Raw genomic sequence first — 20,205 nt, forward strand, 5'->3', positions numbered from 1 at the left:
TTTTACAAGTACGCAGACTCATACTATACAGTATAGTGGACAGGTACGCTCACGCAGAGAAACATTCATAAAGGGTAAGATGAACTGTTCGTATCTAAGTTTCTGAGTTAAAAATTGTTTATCTGATTTTTATTGATCTTCGACGGCTACATAAACAAACTAGAACTTATTACGGATACTTTTTGGTGACTTAAATAAACTTTTATCGATATCGCTTTACGTCCAAGTGTGTGTGTGGTATAAGGTTACATGCGAGCGATGGAATGATTGTAGTGTTGTGTTCAATGAACTCGTTAGGGGGGCTATTTAGAACGTGTCGACTAACGAAATTTAGAAGGTAGAATGAGGTTAGCACAAGCTTATATACCGAAGAGAGGTAATTGAATATCTATGTGGCTGGGTCGCGTTGCCTACCTGTTAAGGGAGTTTGTCTTCTGATAAGGGTTTCTTAATTATCCAAGTACAATATACAACCTTTAAATGATGACAACTAGTCTCACTGTAACAGTTTGATAGTGTAAATTCAGTAACGCAGGTCATTACTTCTCCCAACGCCAACACTTGTAAAGGCATACTACACTAAATTTACCGCGGTAAAAACAAGCCCACCATAACTGTCCCGCGCCAGAGGGATTGACACTTTAAATTTGGCGGACTTCAGTGAGCTACTGCCAAGTCTCCAGATAATCCCCCTCTTTACTTACACATGAGTGTGGTTCACTATTACAACAAATATAGACTATTTGTGTAAAGGCATCACACTTTAAGTGACTGAAGACTGTGTGTTATAAATGTTTGGATTTCGATTGCGATGCAAATTTTAAGTGAATGGTGTTATGGTCTTGTAATTTTTTTATATACTTGTTTACGGAAGACGTCAACAATTTGCGTTTCATACTTTTATATGTATTTTTATTGTACTATATCTGGTGTAAACAGCTCCACGCAGTGACAAGATTTAGTTCATTTTCACTTGTATCCGAAAAAAAGTCATTGAGCGTTTTAGCTTTCAACTCTTGACACGTAACTGGGCTGAATTTTGGCATGTCATACAACAGGCCGAGTCATGTTAATCCCGTGTTTGTTTTGAGTGTTTTGATTCTACCCCGCCAGTCGTCTCATAATTCGAATATAACTTAGGCTAAAACGTCATGACTTTGGAGGTAAACGTGAGCGTCACAGATGATTCCGCTCTGTACTCATGTCATGGTTGGGATATAAATGACTTCGTTACCTGTAATATGAGCCTGGCAAATAGCTGTATAAATTACCTGTCTTGCATGGTATGTGACGTAAGCTGAAGCATAGAATCTTTATCTCCTCCTCCCCTAACTCGCCTGTCAATCGGGCCGTCATGCTAAGTATGTAATGTAAAAACCCATTTCAGTCGTTGGATGGGTCGGTTACTATACTAAGTCGCTTTAATGTAAATACCAACCTCATTACTGTTGTCTTATTAAAGGTATATATATTTGGACCATAGCTAGCATGTGTACACTCGCTACAAAAAAATATCTTGATTTTTTTTTTGCTAGACAATATGACACAACAGACGAAGGATTTTGACAACTCTACCGAGACAACAGGAGTCACAGTGTTCATTTTGACATCCACCGGACCTCACCTTGTATATATTGTCTGTACCGAGTGTACTGTTCTATGATATTTGGTTAGTCTTCCTCATGTTATCGCACAAGACACTTGTAGTTTGAGGCTTCATATTCATTAGTCTATGTTAAATGCTAATACTCAAAGGGTTAATTCATAATACTCAAGGGGTTAATTAATAGTACTCATGGGGTTAATTCATGATAGTGAACGGGATTAATTCATAATACTCAAGGGGTTAATTGTTATTTAGATAATGTATAAACAATTTATACATTACACTGCTTTCATCATGCTTTTACACACTTAGACCAACTTTTTGTAAATATAGGAACTTTTATATTTTATTTAAACATGTAATTTTTATGATGCTGTAAAAATGCAGTCTATTGCATAACTACGTGTAATAAGTAGGATTAATTTTGTTGTTTAGTAACTTGCTTGTATTGAAGTTTTTCTGGTTTTGCAAATTAAATTTTTGTTTGTTTCAAATAACTTTAGTGAATTTAATAATTTTTAATTTCTTTATATTCTTTATTAAGGGTCATCTTAAAAAAAATACCTTTGAACATTAAGAAAATTTTGATTATCTTGAAGGAAAATTTTCGCTTTTATATCGTGTAATTTCGAATGGTAGTCGTAATATCCGGATGTGCATTATTCTTAATTTAGTCTTTTTTAGTTATTCAATTTACCTTTGATAGTATAATATACTGCCATGTACGACTCAGCACATTAGTCTACATGCAGTATAAATTAAAATACTGTAGTTAGTTATATAAGCGCAGAAAATAATATTTGCGATAGAGCAGAAGAGTGTTAAGTCAAACGTGGCGTGCTACACCCATATAGTTTATCAACAACGCCCTCCCTGCTTGGCACTCATTCACCCCTCCCGCGCTCACCTCTGATTGGTCCGCCAGATGAGCGACTCGCTGCGAGGTACGAGTAAACGTTCCTAGGGAGGCTGCACGCTGCCTCCTCCTAGTGGCTGAGCCTCACGATCTACTCGAGAATCTGGCGGAGCGCTTGAGTAAGTGGGAAGGACTCAGTGTTACGGTGTTTGTCATTTAGTGAACACAGGGCTGTGACAGTCCATTGCGGGGCCCCGTGTGACTGGAGGGAGGGAACGTGTGAGTGCTGGCGGAGCAGTAGTCACTACAGCTGGTGCTATATGTTGTGTTATGCGGTTACCGATGTTAATGGTCAGCAATAGTGACACTTGTCTCTTTTAATGCTGTAAATGATTAATGTTGATAGGTCTTTAGCAGACTGATACAACGAATTTTTAAGACAAGAGTTCTGTTATATTAGTCACCAATTAGGACTTACCACCTACTCGTAACAATAAGTTACTGGTAATTGTCTTGAAGACTGAATTGTTAATTTTCACTTACATATAAAATCACTTAGCCTCTCTTTGGTTTTATAAATAATATCCTCAATAATTTATTTCCCAAATCTATTTTCGAGCCTTATCTTTGTATATTATTTATTTAATATATTTATAAAACATGAGGTTATCTAGTGTCGCCCCTCAACCAGAATTAATAAAAATATATAAATTAAAACAATAATAAGATACGTATACACATAACACACGGCTTGAAATTTAACATTCAGCAAAGTACGTGAGTCACCAGTATAGAAACCCCCTCGACGCAGTGATGAACCGAAGTGTTTAAAAATAGTCATATCATCACAATTACCCGGACTGAGGACCCGTGACAGTGTAGGTGAAGAAGAGAACAGAAGAAGAGTGAAGGAAGGATGTAGGTGGTGCGGGGAGACTTGTGTTTCAGTGAGTGTGGTAGACCCTCTGCTGGTGTGAGCGACCAACACACACACACACACACACACGCGGGTGAGACGTTGGTGGTCCCTGTCAGCTCCGCCCCGTCAGGTCAGACCAAGCCCCGTCAGATCTGTCTCATCAGGTTTACATCATAAAGCCTATACCCCAGCAGACTCGCCCTGTCAAGTTCGGTCCGTGTACCCTCACCCTCCACCATGGGCTACCTGGCTGTCCTCATTATGGGTGAGTGATGCTCCAGTAAAATCAGATCACGTGAATATTAATCCTCCTCCCCCAGCTGATTTCACCTCATAATTAAACACCTAACTTAACCTAACCATCCCTAGGTAGCGTTAGGGTGTGTAATCTTCAGGTGAAATATTCTTGAGGCTGATCTTCAATGTGATCTGTTTATTTCCAGGTTATGATTCAAATGAGTCTTGTTTTCATTGAAATTTCTTTTTTATTATCCTTTCTGTTCTACCCTTCCGTTACCGCTTTCCGCTTCCTTTGTTGATTATCCGGCTTGTGTGTACTAACGGTGGTATCTGTCAGCTTATCCGTAGGTTGTCGTGTCTCAGTAATGGTAGTGAAGATAGCCAGTCCACACACACACACACACACACACACTGAGTGTAGTAATATGTATAGAAAAACCATCACCTCAGTTTGTTTTTGTCTCGGTGAGTTATGTTATTCGTCTCTTTTCTACCCAATACAACCCTCCCCCTTTCCCTCTCCTTCCTTCATCCTTCTCTACCCCGAAACAAAGCATTAAAAACTACATATATATATTTACTCTACGGTAAATTTTCCTTCTTCACCATTAAATACTTGAGGCACAAAAATATTTATCACCAGAATTCTTCCTTAAAACTAATCACGCTGACAATCTTTGGCAACGGGACGCGTCGGTGAATACATTTGACGATTTTTGTCTGAGTTCTCTCCCTGAATATTTTTATTCATAAAAAAAAAAGTATATATATATATATATATATATATATATATATATATATATATATATATATATATATATATATATATATATATATATATATATATATATATATATATATATATATATATATATATATATATACGTTGGTTTATAATTCTCGAGTATTTATTGATGAGAAACTGGTTTATTTATATATTTGTGTTTATGTTTTCGCTATATTTGGTTGCTGTTTACAAACGCTTCGGTGAAATTCAGACCACGCTGGTAGCATCTTTCTGAACGTCAAATCTCTGTCTGGTGTAGCTTAAAATGCCAGTGAAAATGATGTTCGCCTTTACAGCTAAAAGTTGGTTGTGTTTGAGAGGCAAGGGCGACTCATTGTGAATTGTGATTATTGTATGAATGTATTTTTTTCTCCCCGATATGCTTTATGGAAGAGTCGCGAACGTTGTGTGTTTGTGAAGATGTGTGAAGGGTTTGTTATACGCGTGGGTTGTGTGTGTGTGAGCGATTATTTTATATACATGCGTGGGTTGTGTGTGTTTGTGTGAGTGAATTAATTTTATATACATGCGTGGGTTGTGTGTTTGTGTGAGTGAATTAATTTTATATACATGCGTGGGTTGTGTGTGTTTGTATGAGCGAATTAAGTTTTATACATGCGTGGTTTATATATGCAGTTTTACATGTATATATACGTAACTGAGTATCTTTGTTCCAGATTTGAGATAATTTCCCATTTTGTATAATTCCTATAAATTCCCTCTTGTATTAATAAGTAAATATGAATTGGGTTGAGCTCTACATACATAAAAAAAATATATTTTAGTGGCTAATGCATTCAGACCAGGAAGAGGATCACCACGGCTTCATTTAACAAGTTTACAGATTTAATAAATAAGGATTCTGTGACCTTTTTTGCAACCACAGCTTAAAAACAACATGAGAAAATCCACCTTTATACAACTGGTGGTGGAAATTGAATTAAACGGACAATATAGACCAGAGTAAGATAATTGCCAACGATATTCTTATAAAAATAGTAATGAGAAAAAGTGTAATGTATTGATAACACTCACAAGACAAGTTAAACAGATATAGTGTAGTGATAAAACTGTATTGTGATGAGTAACGTAAACACACACACACACACAAAACCAGTTGGGAGACCACAAAACACCGTCGATCATGATATCATTGGTGTGGCGGCGGGCTGACCTGGAACTACACAAGCTTTGTCCACTTACCTTCACCACCCCACCCCACTCACTTTCACCACCCCACCCCACTCACTTTCACCACCCCACCCCACTCACTTTCACCACTCTACCCCACTCACCGTCACCACCGTACCTGTCTTGTTAACGGGGAAGAAGAAAATCACACTGATATTAATACAAATAGAATTAAATAACGTTTGAGTAGTTAGGATAAAGGTTAAGTCTTGGGTGTTAACGATGTGTTTTAGTGAATCGTTTGTTTACACCGGGAGGAGGTGGGGGGGGGGGGATGAGATGGTATTGGAAAGCTGAAGATGTAGAATTTGATGTTAAGTGATAGTACCATGTTGACGCTGTGCTCATCTGCTGTTCCTGTGCACTTGTGTAATTGTAGGACTAATTAATTGTGTTTACCTTATTAATTTTTTTTTCAGTTTTATTTAATTTGGCTCATTTAAGTTATATATTTATGCATTTTATTTCTCTCGTATTGGTATTTTATTTTTCTGTGTCCCTTAGTTAAATACCGTGTAACTTATTGTATTTGGGAATATATTAAGAAGGACAGAAGAAAATGATTAAACAGACAAATAAGATGATACTAAAACGAGTAACATACATACATACATACATACATACATACATACATACATACATACATACATACATACACTCGTAACGATCATCAGTGTGAGTTTGCCTCGTCTTACATACACCCAGGCAAGCTCTTAACATATTCAGAGATGTTGTGATGGATGATGTTATAGGGAAAGCCGGATTACTGTGGAGGTTTGAGGAGTGACCAGCCATGACCTACTGGCGTGAGTGAGGATAATACTACATGCAGCTGTCTGTCTGTTGGTCGGTGGTAGTGGTGGTAGTGGTGTTGGTGGTAGTGGTGGTGGTGGTGATGGCCTTTGAATAACTACATAACTACTACATCTCTGGACAGGATCATCTCTCTCTCTCTCTCTCTCTCTCTCTCTCTCTCTCTCGCTCTCTCTCTCTCTCTCTCTCTCTCTCTCTCTGCTCACTGGATGAATCTTGCACAATCAGAACCTGCAATCTCCTCCTCTTCTTATCCCCTTTCTTCCTCTTCCTCATCTTACTCCTTTTTCTCTACCTCCTCTTCCTTTACCCCCTCTTCCTTTTTCCTCCTCAGTGTTACCTTCCTCTCTCATTTTCCTCTCGTTTCCTCCTTCCTCTTCCTTTCCTTCCCATATTCTCTTCTCTCTCCCTTTTCTTCCCATGTTACTTCTCCTATGGCGCACGATCTATGACACACCCTGTCACAGCTAATCATCAGGTCCCGAGGAAGAGAATCCAATTGTGGTGAACCATCCCCTCGTTACTGCGCCACCAACACCTTGTTTTGGAAGTTCTCGCTGTCTTCCCCGTCTGTAGCCTGACTGAAGGTGTGTGTGTGTGTCTTAGAATGAGTCGTGTTCGTCGCCGAAATCCAATAGTTAGGTCGTTTCGTATTTTCAGAGATTTAACATTTCCTGTCCTTACTATGATAATAATAATAATAATAATAATAATAATAACAATAATAAAACAGTAATAATAATATAAACAATAATAATAAAAATAATAATTGTAATAATGATAAAAATAACAGTAAACATTTTTCGGGGGGTGATAAGCTGGAGTCTCGTTTATAAGTTACGACACGGAGATGGCTTGCTAAATGACGTTAACCTGCTTCCGAGATGACTTTATCCTGCTACACATCTGGAGAGAATCTAGTACCTGGTAGTAAGTTATATTGTGTTTTATAGTCCCTGGAGACTTTTAGGATGGGTAGGTTTGGTTGCTTATGGTTTTAGGTGAGGTTAGGTTTGGTTGGGTTGCGTAAGGTTTGGTATAGGTTAGGTTAGGTAAAATATCTGATCAGTAGTTGGTGGACTAGTGTTTTTTTGACCTTGTTGAAGCGCGGCCATAACATTACAACACCAACGACTGGTTATAGAGATTAATTAAGAGCCAATATACGTGATCACGTCCAGGTAAAGGTGAGGGAGGCGCCAGGAACAGGTATAAACTTAGGAGTGTTCGAGAGATAACATCTTCCTCACAGGTTCTCAAAGATGGCGATTATCCCACACCTGATTGGGGATTGGATTTTGGATGTCTTTGTTTTTCGAATATCAAAAGCATTTCGATTATACTTTCCCTTCCCTTCCCTCACCCATCATCTTGTGTTGTGTAAGTGATCCAGTGGATATATTTTAATATGTCCAGTTAGAATAATAATTTAAGAGGTGTCTAACTTGGCCGGCTTAGTCCAGACCACCATTTGCCGTGGTAGTTTTTCCATATACATTAATATAAACCTACCTGGTTCAAGTCTATTTTCTGTGATATTAGATTAATTTGTAACTTGAGGTTAATGCTGTACGTTTTATAGTTTATTGTGTTACGGCGTTCAGAGTTTCTTTTGCCCCGAGTCATGTTTATATTGGTGCAGTGTAGGGTGCTTGATTATGGCGCTGGATATGTTGTTATTATTGTTATTATTAGTATTACTATTAACGTGTAAGGGAATATTGGTTAGTGTTTTGGAGAGCACGAGAATGTCCCACCCACAGATTAGTATTTTAGATGAGCTCTTATTGTTCGCCTCTAGTTAGTTAACCACCCCCCCCCCTCACTCCACACGGTTTCCCATTTTTTTGTGTTGGGTGAGTCATGTACTGTGCAGATGTGGATGGTTGACTTTTTTTTTTATCTTTTTCTTCGCCTGGCGTTCGCTGGTAGTGTCGCCGGATGTCCCCACACTATAAAGAAAGTTGGTTGTAATTAGCTAACAGTACCAGAGGGAGTTTTTCCGTGTTCTAAATTGGTGTTAGGTGAGTTAGTTAAGGTATCTTATCAGTAGAGAGGAGTTAATAGTGCCATCGTAGGTATTCATTGTGTCACCACTAGAAGAGCTGTTTTAGATAGTGCCACTTGAGGTATGGCACCACTCTCTAGGCCAGTACTGTACCTACCCAGAGGTATTTTACTGCGTCAACACTAGAGCAATTCGTTGTGCCGTAAGCCTGCACCACCCGGAGACCCTGAAAAATATACGACGGTGCCCACTGAAGACTATGTACCTTGTGGTTGAGGAACATTGGCAGGGCGGTCGACCAGAACGCTTTGATGGCCGGGCAGGAATTACAGCCGTCCCCGCCGCCACCTGGTCCTTTATATACGACCCTCAGGTGCCAATTAGGTGATTTAGACGTGAGCTCGGTGTTTGGAAACAATCGAAAGCTGGCATTGTTGACATTATCTCCCCGTGAGACTCGGTGGGAGCTTAGTGGTGTGTGGGGGGACCAGGAAGGAGGGAGGGGAGAGTAATGCAGAGGCGTCGAGAGAGAGAAGTGAGGAGAGAGGGAGGGAAGTGAGGGCAGATGGAGGGAAACAGGAGCATCAGAGGAGAGGGAGTGAGTGCAGGAGTCGATAAAGAGTGAGGAAAGGAAAACAGAGAATGGAAACAATATAAAGATTAGGAAATAGACGATGTTTGGAAGAATTGAACAGGGGAGGAAGAGGAGGAGGGAAAGAGAATAAACTGAAGGAGAGGCAATAAAAAAGGGAGGAGAATAAAGGAAGAGGGTCAGAATAAAGGAAAGGAAGGAGAATGAAAAGTCAGATCCGTTTAGGGGAGGGAGAGGGAAGTGTTAGCAGAAGTCAGTGAACAGTAAGTCAGCAGAGGTCAGTGAGCAGAATGTCAGTGAACAGTAATGTCAAGAGATAACAGTGAACAGTAATGTCAGCAGATGTCAGCGGGCAGTGATGTGTGATATAATGCGTCACGGTATGAATGAGGATTGAGGTTGAGTGATGCTTGGTGGATCATGGGCTTGTTTGGTGAGAATTATAAAAAAAAAAAATAAAGTGATGAATTGGTACGTGTTATTGCAGGCACTGGACGGTTGAGAGACTGCGGTCAGGGATCATGGAGAGATACTTAAGTGATTTTTTGCCATCTTAAGTGGAAATACGAGACTGCATGCGGCTAGGGTTCATGGAAAGATTCTTAAGTGATTTTTTTTGTCATCTTAAGTGGAAATACGAGAGACTTTTCTGTATTTCGATGTAAAATCTCGGTGCATCTTTGTGGTGGTGTTGTGGTTCAGTTCTGTTTACGTGGATTAATCGAACCAGTTGAATATACACGTCTTTTGATCTTAAGGGGAAATGTTAGCTTATGAATTTATTAGAATTTGTGTCTTTAGTCAGATATAGACGAGTGTTAAGTTCTGTGTGTGTGTGTGTGTGTGTGTGTGTGTGTGTGTGTACCAATAGCACATCAAGCCTCCTTAGGGTACTGTACTGGACACTAACTATTAAAACTCTTAAAAGCTGATACTCATCCCCCGTTTATATATTGTAGAAGGTACCGTCACAGTATTCTATCGTTAATCACTTCGAATGGCTGAGGATAACGTTACGATATCCTAACTTTAGGATATCCGGATTTTACGATATCCGGACTTTACGATATCCGAACTTTACGATATCCGAACTTTAACGGCTGGCGTCTATTACGAAGAGGAATCCCGATCATTGGGTTACTTTTTTTTTAAACTGTTTATGGAACCCGACAACTGGATTCATCAAACTCGAGTCACAATCTATTTCCTTCTTGATGATGATGATAATGATGATGATGGAGCTCTAGGGAAGTAATTACCCTGACAGTGACGGGTATAGTAGAGGCAGGAGCGTGATGAGTGGGCGTCGGGGGGAGCGTGTGGGAGCATCTGCGGCCAGGATCATATACTGGACCCACCCACACCTCCCATCTCCCTTCTTCCTTCTTCCTTCCTTCCCTCCTTCCTCTTCCTTCCTTCCTCCTTCCTTCCTTCCCTCCTTCCTCTTCCTTCCTTCCCTCCTTCCTCTTCCTTCTCCCTTCGCCCTCCTCCCTCCTTCATTTCCCCCACACACTCTGAAACATTCATTCACTCACACACTCGAACTCAAACACACACACACACACACACACACACACACACACACACACACACACACACACACACACACACACACACACACACACACACACTCACACACTCGAACTCAAACACACACACACACACACACACACACACACACACACACACACAGTCGCGTACCCAAGTGTATCTGAATACCTTCCTATCATTCGTGGTTAACTTGGAACATGGCGACACACACTGGGCGTCAACATCAGCCTCCAGCGCTGTTATGATCGTTGGTGACAGGTCAGACGAGGTCACTGACACGTGTCAAGGGTAGTGAGTGGCATCACGACACGAGGAGGTAGGTAGGGAGAGATGTGAGGAGGGAGGGAGGGAACGCGATTGAGGGAGAAGGAAATAGGTTGAGAAGTGGGAAAGGAAGGAAGGACAGTCAGAGGGAGGGAGGAACACACACACAGCCACCCACTTCATCCCTCCTACCGCTGCTAACGTAACAACACACACACACACACACACACACACACACACACACACACACACACACTCTAACCATCTATGTTCGGTCAGTGTTTTTGGGTGAATGAAGTCTTTAAGATTTACCTCAATAAGTAACCATATATAGGATCTTGCCAGCCCCTCACTCACTCCTTTAAGGCATATTTGATCCCCCGGTGGTCTTTACTTCACAGTATATGGCACCTAATAGCTATATGCTGTCGGTCACTACATAACTAAATTGTGTAGTTGGTAACCCTGGGTGAGTGACGTCAGAGTAATCCAAGCATTTAATGATGGATGGTTAAGACATACGTTGGATTACTCCCCGGTTCATATATAGACATACGTTTTAAGAATAAGACAGTGTAGATACGTCTTGGATAACTATTATACTAACTCACTATTGGGTGTTTGAAGAGTATGTCTTATATGCTTTGTTTAATCAGTATACTCAATCACTGTGACGTAATTAATTCATAGAGCCAAAACAATGCGCAATTATTATACGTCATACATGATCAGAGAGGTTGGCAGGGTAGTGTGGGGGTGGGGGAAGAGTAGAATGATTTGCTCCTTTAAAAGACAATTGTGTGCTCTCTCTCTCTCTCTCTCTCTCTCTCTCTCTCTCTCTCTCTCTCTCTCTCTCTCTCTCTCTCTCTCTCTCTCTCTCTCTCTCACCCTAACACCACTTGGGGGAGTCAGGTTAAATTAGTTGAATTAGGTTATGATAGATTATTCTTTTAGGGTGCTTAATCTTAACAGTGAAATTAGATTAGATTAGAGTTGGTTAATCTTATCTAGTAAACTAATCTGAAGGGGGTTAATCTTCACTTGACCCCCTCCTCCCCTTCCACCCCATTCCGTCATCGAACATAATCGGCACAACTGTCTTTATATTTGTTTTCTAAATATCACTTCTCCTCCTGTTTGTAAAATGTTATGGGACGTATGTTAAGATAACTCAAAGCTGTAAATAACACAGACCTTCTCTATAAAACCAGCTTGAATTAAGGCTTGTCTTTACACCACCATTGTTAGTTCAGATAAAGTGTGTTTATAGTCTACAGCCGTGCATACTGATGTTTGGTTGACCACACAAGTTTCTAGTCATACATCTGTCCCTATTCTTACACCTATCCCTATTCTCACTACTGTCCCTATTCACACACCTGTCCCTATTCACACACCTGTCCCTTCACCCCCCCCCTCCCTCCCAAGTAAGTTCTTTAGGTGCAAAACTAGAATCGGAGAATTTTTTGGATCACTGAATATTAGGTTAGGGTAGGGTAGGTTAGTGTAGGGTAGGTTAGGTTAGGTTAGGTTAGGTTAGCAATGATGTGTTTTAATAATCAGGTGAAGTAAAATGGGAGTGTGTAATCTTCATGTGATCCAATGTTATTTATCTGTCATTAACACACACGCACACACCTACAGTATATACATTAATTATAATGATAAAAAAATCATCTTTTTGTTTCTCTTTAATCGAATTACATCCTAAGAGAGAGACACAACACACACACACACACACATACACACACACACACACACAAGTCTGAAACACCCCGTCGGTAAAGCCTCACAGTACATTATATATCATGTGCCCGCCTCAATTTCCACGCAGAGAGACAAGTCAGCTTCAAACCCTCACCGCCGAGTCGTTTTTTTTTGTTCTGTAGATCGTGACATGACAGCCTAAGACTATACTTATTTACCATAGATGGGGCCCCAGCGCGTCTGGTCCCTCGCTTTACACTCATTATTTGTCCTCCGCGGTAAAAGGATCCGCCACTGTGGTCAGAATTCCTTTTGATCTGATCCGCTATTGGAGGAATGTTTAAAAGGACGTTAGATCTCATAGTGAAATATTCCTTTAAGATGTTGTATATATAGTGAAACCTCTATTTAACGAACTATTATGGAAAGTCCGTAATATGGGGGTTTCACTGTAGATGGCGGGGTCAGTTATGGCGTCTCTCTCTCTCTCTCTCTCTCTCTCTCTCTCTCTCTCTCTCTCTCTCTCAGCCTGGATCCCCTCTACCTGTTCGCACACCTTATGTAACACACCTTGTTTAATTGGGACGCCTCAAAAGGTGTCTTATAGGATTGTGCACACAGTCAGTCACTCCTTCGGGATTTAATTGGGACTGAGGTCATTAGAAGGACTGGTTAACCGGATCTTGGGTGGTTAATGAGGAACCTTTTTGGGTGTATTACCTTACTGTGGTTTGAGCCTATGTTTTGTAGTCATATCGGATCACCTGAAGATTAGACACCCCAGCGTGTTGCATCTGATGATTTAACACCGTAAAGCTAACCCAACCTAACCTAAACACACACACACACACACACACACACACACACACACACACACACAAAAAGCTTGCCTTTGCATTCTCATTCCCAACGTGACTTGGCTCATATGAATGAAACAGCGCATGACACAGCTAATCCACACAGTCATTACAGGTCTAAAATCCCTACTTAATATAAGGTAAGACTCGACCACAACGACGGTGCGTACATCTTCCTCTCCGTTCCTCCTCACGTCATGGGACGTCTCTCTCTCTCTCTCTCTCTCTTTGTGGATAAAATTATAGTTTTGTGAGCAAGATTTGTGGCGAGGTAGTATTATAATTGTTTACTCTATGGTCAAGATTATTTCCGAAGTTAGGTGTCGTTTGTGGGTAAGTGTGTGTGTGTGTGTGTGTGTGTGTGTGTGTGTGTGTGTGTGTGTGTGTGTGTGTGTGTGTGTGTGTGTGCCTTGCTTATTGTGTGTATTTATATATAAGTGAAGAATTAAAGGTATTCAACATGTATATTTAACTAATGAAAGATGTTTACTAGTATATGTTTAGATTTAACTTGATAATAACGCAATATAAACATTTAATTATAGTGTAGTAAGATGTTTAACGTATGAGAGAACTTGAGATGTTTACAGTACTCATTTAACACTAGTATACGATGTTTAATTTGTACTATTTAAATGTTATTACGTTCAGTGTTTTAATGTTAATGGTGCGTCATCTCCCCGGGTCAGCGTGTGTGGTCGGGGCGTGCGAGTCTCACCTGGTTAATAACTTGGTCCATGACGCCGCTCTCCCTACCTGTGCCGCCCTCCTCCACCAGGCCTCTCACCGCCCACGACTCTCCGCCCCTATGCCTCCTGACCTACGGGGCAAGTGGGTCTCCAGCAGGTAAATCTCACTAATTGTTTTGTCTTTAATGTGGTTTTATTTTTACACCTGGGATATTTGTTGGTGTTGTCTTTTAAGTGTTTTGTTGGTAGTGTTGTCATGTGTTTAAAGGGGTAGTAAAGAAATTTTGTGTTTCTTATGTTAAAGTTGTTACTGATGTGAAGATTAGGCACCCTTAGTTTATTTTACCTGATGATTAAACAACCTAATGTTACCTGTGATGGTTAGGTTAGGTTATCGTTAAAGTGGTTAATCGTAAATTGGTATACGCTGGGGTGTCTAGTTTTTATATATATATTTTTTTATTATTATATCGGAAGGGTCTGGGTTCTGTTCTCGATGGGTGATGCACTGTTTTCATGGGGTCATATTTAGGGGTGAAAATTGTCCTGACACGAATTTTTTGGGGGCCTAGACACACACACACACACACACACACACACACACACAGTATCTTGTCAGCTTTGAACCCTTGACCTGACACGACCTCTTAGGAGCATGAACCCAATAAACTAATCCTCGTGCGGGGCAAATCTGTTAGGTGACCAGTTAGTGGATTCTTGACCCTGATCTCCCCGTACCACATGGGGAGTAGGAGAAGGTTTAAAGGAGGAGGAGGAAATAAGGGAGAGGTAGGGGAAGAAGGAGGAAAGAAGAGGTCTACAGGGGACGTGTGTCAGTGGTGCAGGTATGCCTCCTCAGCTGCCAGTTTTTTGTCGTCGCGATAACACACCACAGATGGTGGCAGGTGTCAGGTGAGGCCCAAGGAGGAGGGACGGAATGAAGGTAGGTGTGAGGAGGAAAGAGGTGAAGAAGATGAGTGGGGAATGAGGGGGATTGGTGAGTGAGGGAGGGGGGGTTGGGAGGGAGAGGTAGAGGAGGAAGGGAATGGGTAATGGGGGCAGAAGTCAAGAAGCGAGAACTTACCGTTACTTATCTGCCGTTCGTCTCAGCCCGTCCCCTTCACCTGATCCCTTCATCCAGTGTGGCCCGTCAGTAGCTGGTACGTGTGGCCCGTCAGTAGCTGGTACGTGTGGCCCTTCAGTAGGTGGTGAGTGAGGCCCGTCAGTAGCTGGTACGTGTGGCCTTCTCAGTGGCTGGTGCAGTGGTGGCCTTCAGTAGCTAGTACGTGTGGCCTTCAGTGGCTGGTGCGTGGCCTTCAGTGGCTGGTACGTGTGGCCATCAGTAGCTAATGTGTGGCCCTTCAGTAGCTGATGAGTGAGGCCCGTCAGTAGCTGGTACGTGTGGCCTTCAGTAGCTGGTACGTGTGGCCTTCAGTAGCTGGTACGTGTGGCCTTCGGTAAGCATTGCGTGTGGCCCTTCAGTAGCTGGTACGTGTGGCCCGTCAGTAGCTGGTACGTGTGGCCCGTCAGTAGCTGGTACGTGTGGCCCGTCAGTAGCTGGGTGTGGTAGAGGTGTTCGTCAGCGTGGCCTGTCTTCATGGTCGGGGCAGACGCGTGCCTAATTTACTCCCAGGGCTGACGAGGAAGACGGACGCACCAAGCCAGTTTTTGTGGACACCCTAACAAGCGTATAATTGTCAAGATATCTCACCCCCAGTAACCCCCCTGTGTGTTTACTTTAATGGTCCCTCCCTAAAGCCTGATCACTTTACGGTAACGGTGATGCTTCCAGACTCTGACAGGGTTTGGAATAAAAATCTGTTTCCTTCGGCGGGGTAATGACTCGTGCACCCATCCAGCTTCAGGTCATGTTTACACAGTGATGAGGAAGCGGCGGTACAGTACGCGTTAGCTCGGTTCATGTGATTGATTTGGGATTCCTGGATGTGCAAGTTGAATGGTGCTAAATAATGAGTGTTGTCTTTTTCAATGCTTCGTGGAAATGGCACTGTAGGTCGATGGTTTGCTTTATGCGATTTTTGTCATCCCATTTAGGCGATTAGGTTAGGTTAGGTTAGGTTAGGTTAGGTTAGGTTAGGTTAGGTTAGGTTAGGTTAGGTTTAATCGTCAGTCGTCTGTTTGAGAATCGTCTTAGTGGTATCATTTGGTATGTAATCTTTTATTCGTACGTCAACACCACAAACAGTATAGTAGTAATAGCAGCAGCAGCAGCAGCAATATTCTGAGTGTATGTCCCAAAGTTCTGATATAGAGCCATAGGTGTGGGGCTTTTCACCTATTGGTAATTTACGTGTTCTAGCTGCCAGTGGCTGTAGTGACCCGGATAAGCCCAAGTGCTTCCTGCTCTAAGTCGACACCAGCGCCACCGTCACCCCTATCGTCGTCTCAGGAAAGTGACCCAAAAAGATAGACTATTATATCAGTAGATTTTTATATGTTCTTTAATGTCATATATTGATCAGACAAAAGTGGGTTGATTTGCTGTTAAAGTTGTCTGAATCTTTGCTTATTAGATGGAAGAACAGAACGTGTTTAGAAAGGTTTACTGAAAGAAGAGTGAGAAAGAGAGGTTGGTACTGTGTGTGTGTGTGTGTGAGAGAGAGAGAGAAGGGATTTCTCATCATCAGGTTGTTAAGGTAATCCCATAATCCTCTACATCTTCTGGGGATTATCCAACACGTCGACTTCATCCCGGGAGGACGGGTAAACAAGGCGTCTGAATCACACAGCGCCACCCCATGATCCTCTGCCCACATGCTCGAGGACCCACACGCCAGGCAGACCCGCTCATGGGGACGAGTCTGGGTGGGTCTGGGACAACCTCCTCGGGGCGTCGGTGTGAAAACCATCTCGTGAGGGTGACTGTCGACGTCGATATAGATCTTCCTCGGAGTGTCGACGCCTTTGAAAACTATCTCCTAAGGTGTCGACGTTGGTGGCTAAGATCATCCCCCAAGTTGTCGACGTTATGTAACACCCGAAACATCGTATAGTCTGTGTAAGACATTTCTCGAGTATTACTGTCTGAAGGATACGAGAGAGGCGTCCCTGATGCTGCAGTTCATCTCTCAGCGTCATCGCCGTGTCAACATAACACCAGTTAGCCAGTGACTCCGTAAACTATCCCTGACACATGGACAACAACCCTAAAGATGTCCCCTGAAGGATTTACGTCTGAACTCTGGTGGGTGATTCGAATGACGTCAATTTCGCTATCGACTTAAGGGACTGACGTTATTTAAGACACAGGCATCACTGATCTAGGTTCCCTGCTGCGCCGGTAGAGTTGCAAAACATTCTTAATTAAGTCGTTGACCTTTGAAAGGTATTCATGAGGCGTTGATATCACCCGAAGACATCCCTGGGGTTACGCCATCGCTGGAGATATCACTGCAGAACATCCCGGAGGTGACCACGACGCTATGGGACATCCCCGAGACGCTTATGTCCTATGCTAACATCCCTAATGAGTGGGCGTCGCTGGGGACATGTTGAAGCGCTCGAGGTCACTGTAGAACGTCTTTTGTGATGCCGACGTGGCCGTGTGAGGCGGTAAACCACGTCTGTGATGTTACGTCCTGCACAAAATGTTTACTGGTAACACGTACAGTACCTGATGGCTCTGTTGGATGTTCCTGGGTCGAATTGCCTTACTCTTTACCACTGTTAGTATACCCTCACTTGTCTATATAGGTATACGTTGGTAATTGTCTATATACCGTATGCTTGCCCCCATCTATGTACACGGTATACCTGCGTTGTCTGTGTACAAGCTGAACCATTTAGAGACGTGTGTGTCTATTTTACTGAACATCCATCTGTCTTTCTGTCTATCTATCATTTATATTTTTTTTCTTATTTTGAGTTATTTTTTATATAATTTTTTTTCTCCTTTGGATAGGATGACGTGTTTGCTCTCTGTGTTGTTCATTTGTTTGTTAATTCCTTCATATACAGTGTTTACTTATTCATTTAGGAGGGAGGAGGCTAGGAGGAGTGGGAGGGAGGATGGTAGGATAGTAGGTGAGAGGGAGGGAAGGAGGAGGATTAGGGAGAGGATAGGGGTGGGAAGGAAGGAGGATAGTTGATGAAAGGGAGGGTCAGAGAGAGGGCAGGAGATGGGGAGGGGAGGGGGTTCAACACGGTGGTGATATCACTCGGCTCCTCCTCACGCCCGCCACTCACCTGATTGAACCGCCCCGTGATATCACCCTCCTCTTTAGGGCCACGCTGCAGGAGCCCCTAGCACCCCACCGTCCCTTATTTGCCTGCATTATGGAGGCACTCGTAAACACCCTCTTGTTGGTAATAGATGACACCTCGACCACATCATCGTTAGCGTCACTCCTTCCCGCTATTATAACGTCATTGAAAAGTTTACCGAGGATGCTGTCTTTCTGAGTTAGTAATTTGCTCTGTACTTTAGGTAATAAGGGTTTATCTTTGCGCTGTACTGAAAAAAAAAGTTGAGTTAATCTTGTGTGAATGAGGAGACACATACACGTACCTCTGTCTATAAATCCGGGAACAGTAGACTCACAAGGAGACAGAAACAGAAAAGGGAATATATGTTACGTGAAAATATTACTCGAGTAATCTACCATTTCGTTTCCTTCATAATGTCTTTTCAATGAAGAATATAAGTTAACTCCATATTTTTACCCGTTACACAAACTGTCTTTATTAATATTATGATAATTTAGTTGTCATTCACGTCAGCATAAGTAGAAGAATCATTTTAGCCATCAAAGAACACGAACGAATACATGGAAATACACACTGGTCGGCCCTCTCCCTCCTCCTCCCACGTCCTCCCACCCCCCTCCCCCACCTCCCCCTCCCTCCCCCTCCCCCCTCCCCCCACCTCCCCTCCCTCCCCCCCCCTCCCCCTCCCCCCTCCCCCTCCCCCACCTCCCCTCCCCCTCCCCTCCCTCCCACCCCCCTCCTCCCACCTCCCTCCTCCTCTTCGTCACAAAGACTGCCGCCACACCCTTCATCTCAGTCATCAATTAGCAGTGGACGCTCGCTGTTTACATGTTGCCTCGCCATTGCAAACTAACAATAAACACTTTAGTATTTTTGTTTATGAATGAACCGAGATGACTGTGGTTCAAGCTGACGTCTGAGAGAAAAGGAAAATAATTCTATCGTCAGGGAAAGAATAGTCATAAGGTGTTGGTTATTGTTTTGAATGTAATTATTAATGGTGTGGTTGTGGTGCAGGATAACGTCGTGTGCCACTATACCCATTAATGGCTCCTCGATCACCACTACTACTGCTTCTACCATTAATGCCTTCTCCCGGTCATCACCACCATTATCACCACCACCACCATTATCACCACCATCATCATCACCACCATTATCAACATCATTAGAACGATGACCACCACCACACCACCAATATCACCATCATCACCACCATCATCACCACATTCCTCACAGGCTTGGTTGTCCAATCATCAGGAACCAAATGTTTGTGGAGGTTGACTACACTTCCTCCACCCGGCCTCCACTGGGTGTAGTCAGGGTGTAGGTGGTAGTGTGGATGCAGGTGATGGTGTAAAGGTAAATGTATTATATCTTAACAATATTGCAGTATAAATTACACACACACATATCTTAACAATATTGCAGTATAAATTACACACACACACACACACACACACACACACACACACACACACACACACACACACACACACACACACACACACACACACACACACACACACACACACACACACTCGCCTCTCTCTCTCAAATAACAAATGTAAATAAACTTTATTCTCATATATGGTCATGTGGTGTGGTGGAGTCGTGTCATTTTATCTCGCCCCCAGTCAGTTTCCCGCCTTTCTGCCTCAAACAAACTTTCCCGTCATTAATTCACACAGGTAGAGAGTCCAGCAGTGCTTATTTGGGGAGGTGCCCAGAGGCAATGTGTGTGTGTGTGTGTGTGTGTGTGTGTGTGTGTCTTGAACCCTCTTAAAACTCAAACTCATCTACTCTCTCTCTCTCTCTCTCTCTCTCTCTCTCTCTCTCTCTCTCTCTCTCGACGATGAGTCACTGGTGGGTCATACATAGGAATAATGTGTTGATAG

The 20,205-nt window shown here is 42.4% G+C and overlaps 1 protein-coding gene across 2 annotated transcripts in view; it reads left to right on the top strand.

Annotated features, from left to right (window-relative positions):
- Nucleotides 1-2,666: 2,666 nt before the first annotated feature.
- LOC121867198 (protein APCDD1-like) overlaps nucleotides 2,667-20,205 on the top strand; it is a 122,675-nt gene continuing 105,136 nt past the window's right edge. Inside the window, exons 1-3 of one of the 2 annotated variants that reach the window (XM_042367009.1) lie at nucleotides 2,667-2,741; nucleotides 3,232-3,646; nucleotides 14,081-14,237. In XM_042367009.1, the coding sequence (XP_042222943.1) occupies nucleotides 3,619-3,646; nucleotides 14,081-14,237 (185 nt within the window). In that variant the 5' untranslated portion in view covers nucleotides 2,667-2,741; nucleotides 3,232-3,618. Of the gene's footprint in view, nucleotides 2,742-3,153; nucleotides 3,647-14,080; nucleotides 14,238-20,205 lie in introns of both variants that reach the window. The other variant, XM_042367008.1, reaches the window with a different exon arrangement.

This window comes from Homarus americanus, unplaced genomic scaffold, assembly GCF_018991925.1.
Source record: "Homarus americanus isolate GMGI-L3 unplaced genomic scaffold, GMGI_Hamer_2.0 scaffold6317, whole genome shotgun sequence".
NCBI lineage: Eukaryota > Metazoa > Arthropoda > Malacostraca > Decapoda > Nephropidae > Homarus > Homarus americanus.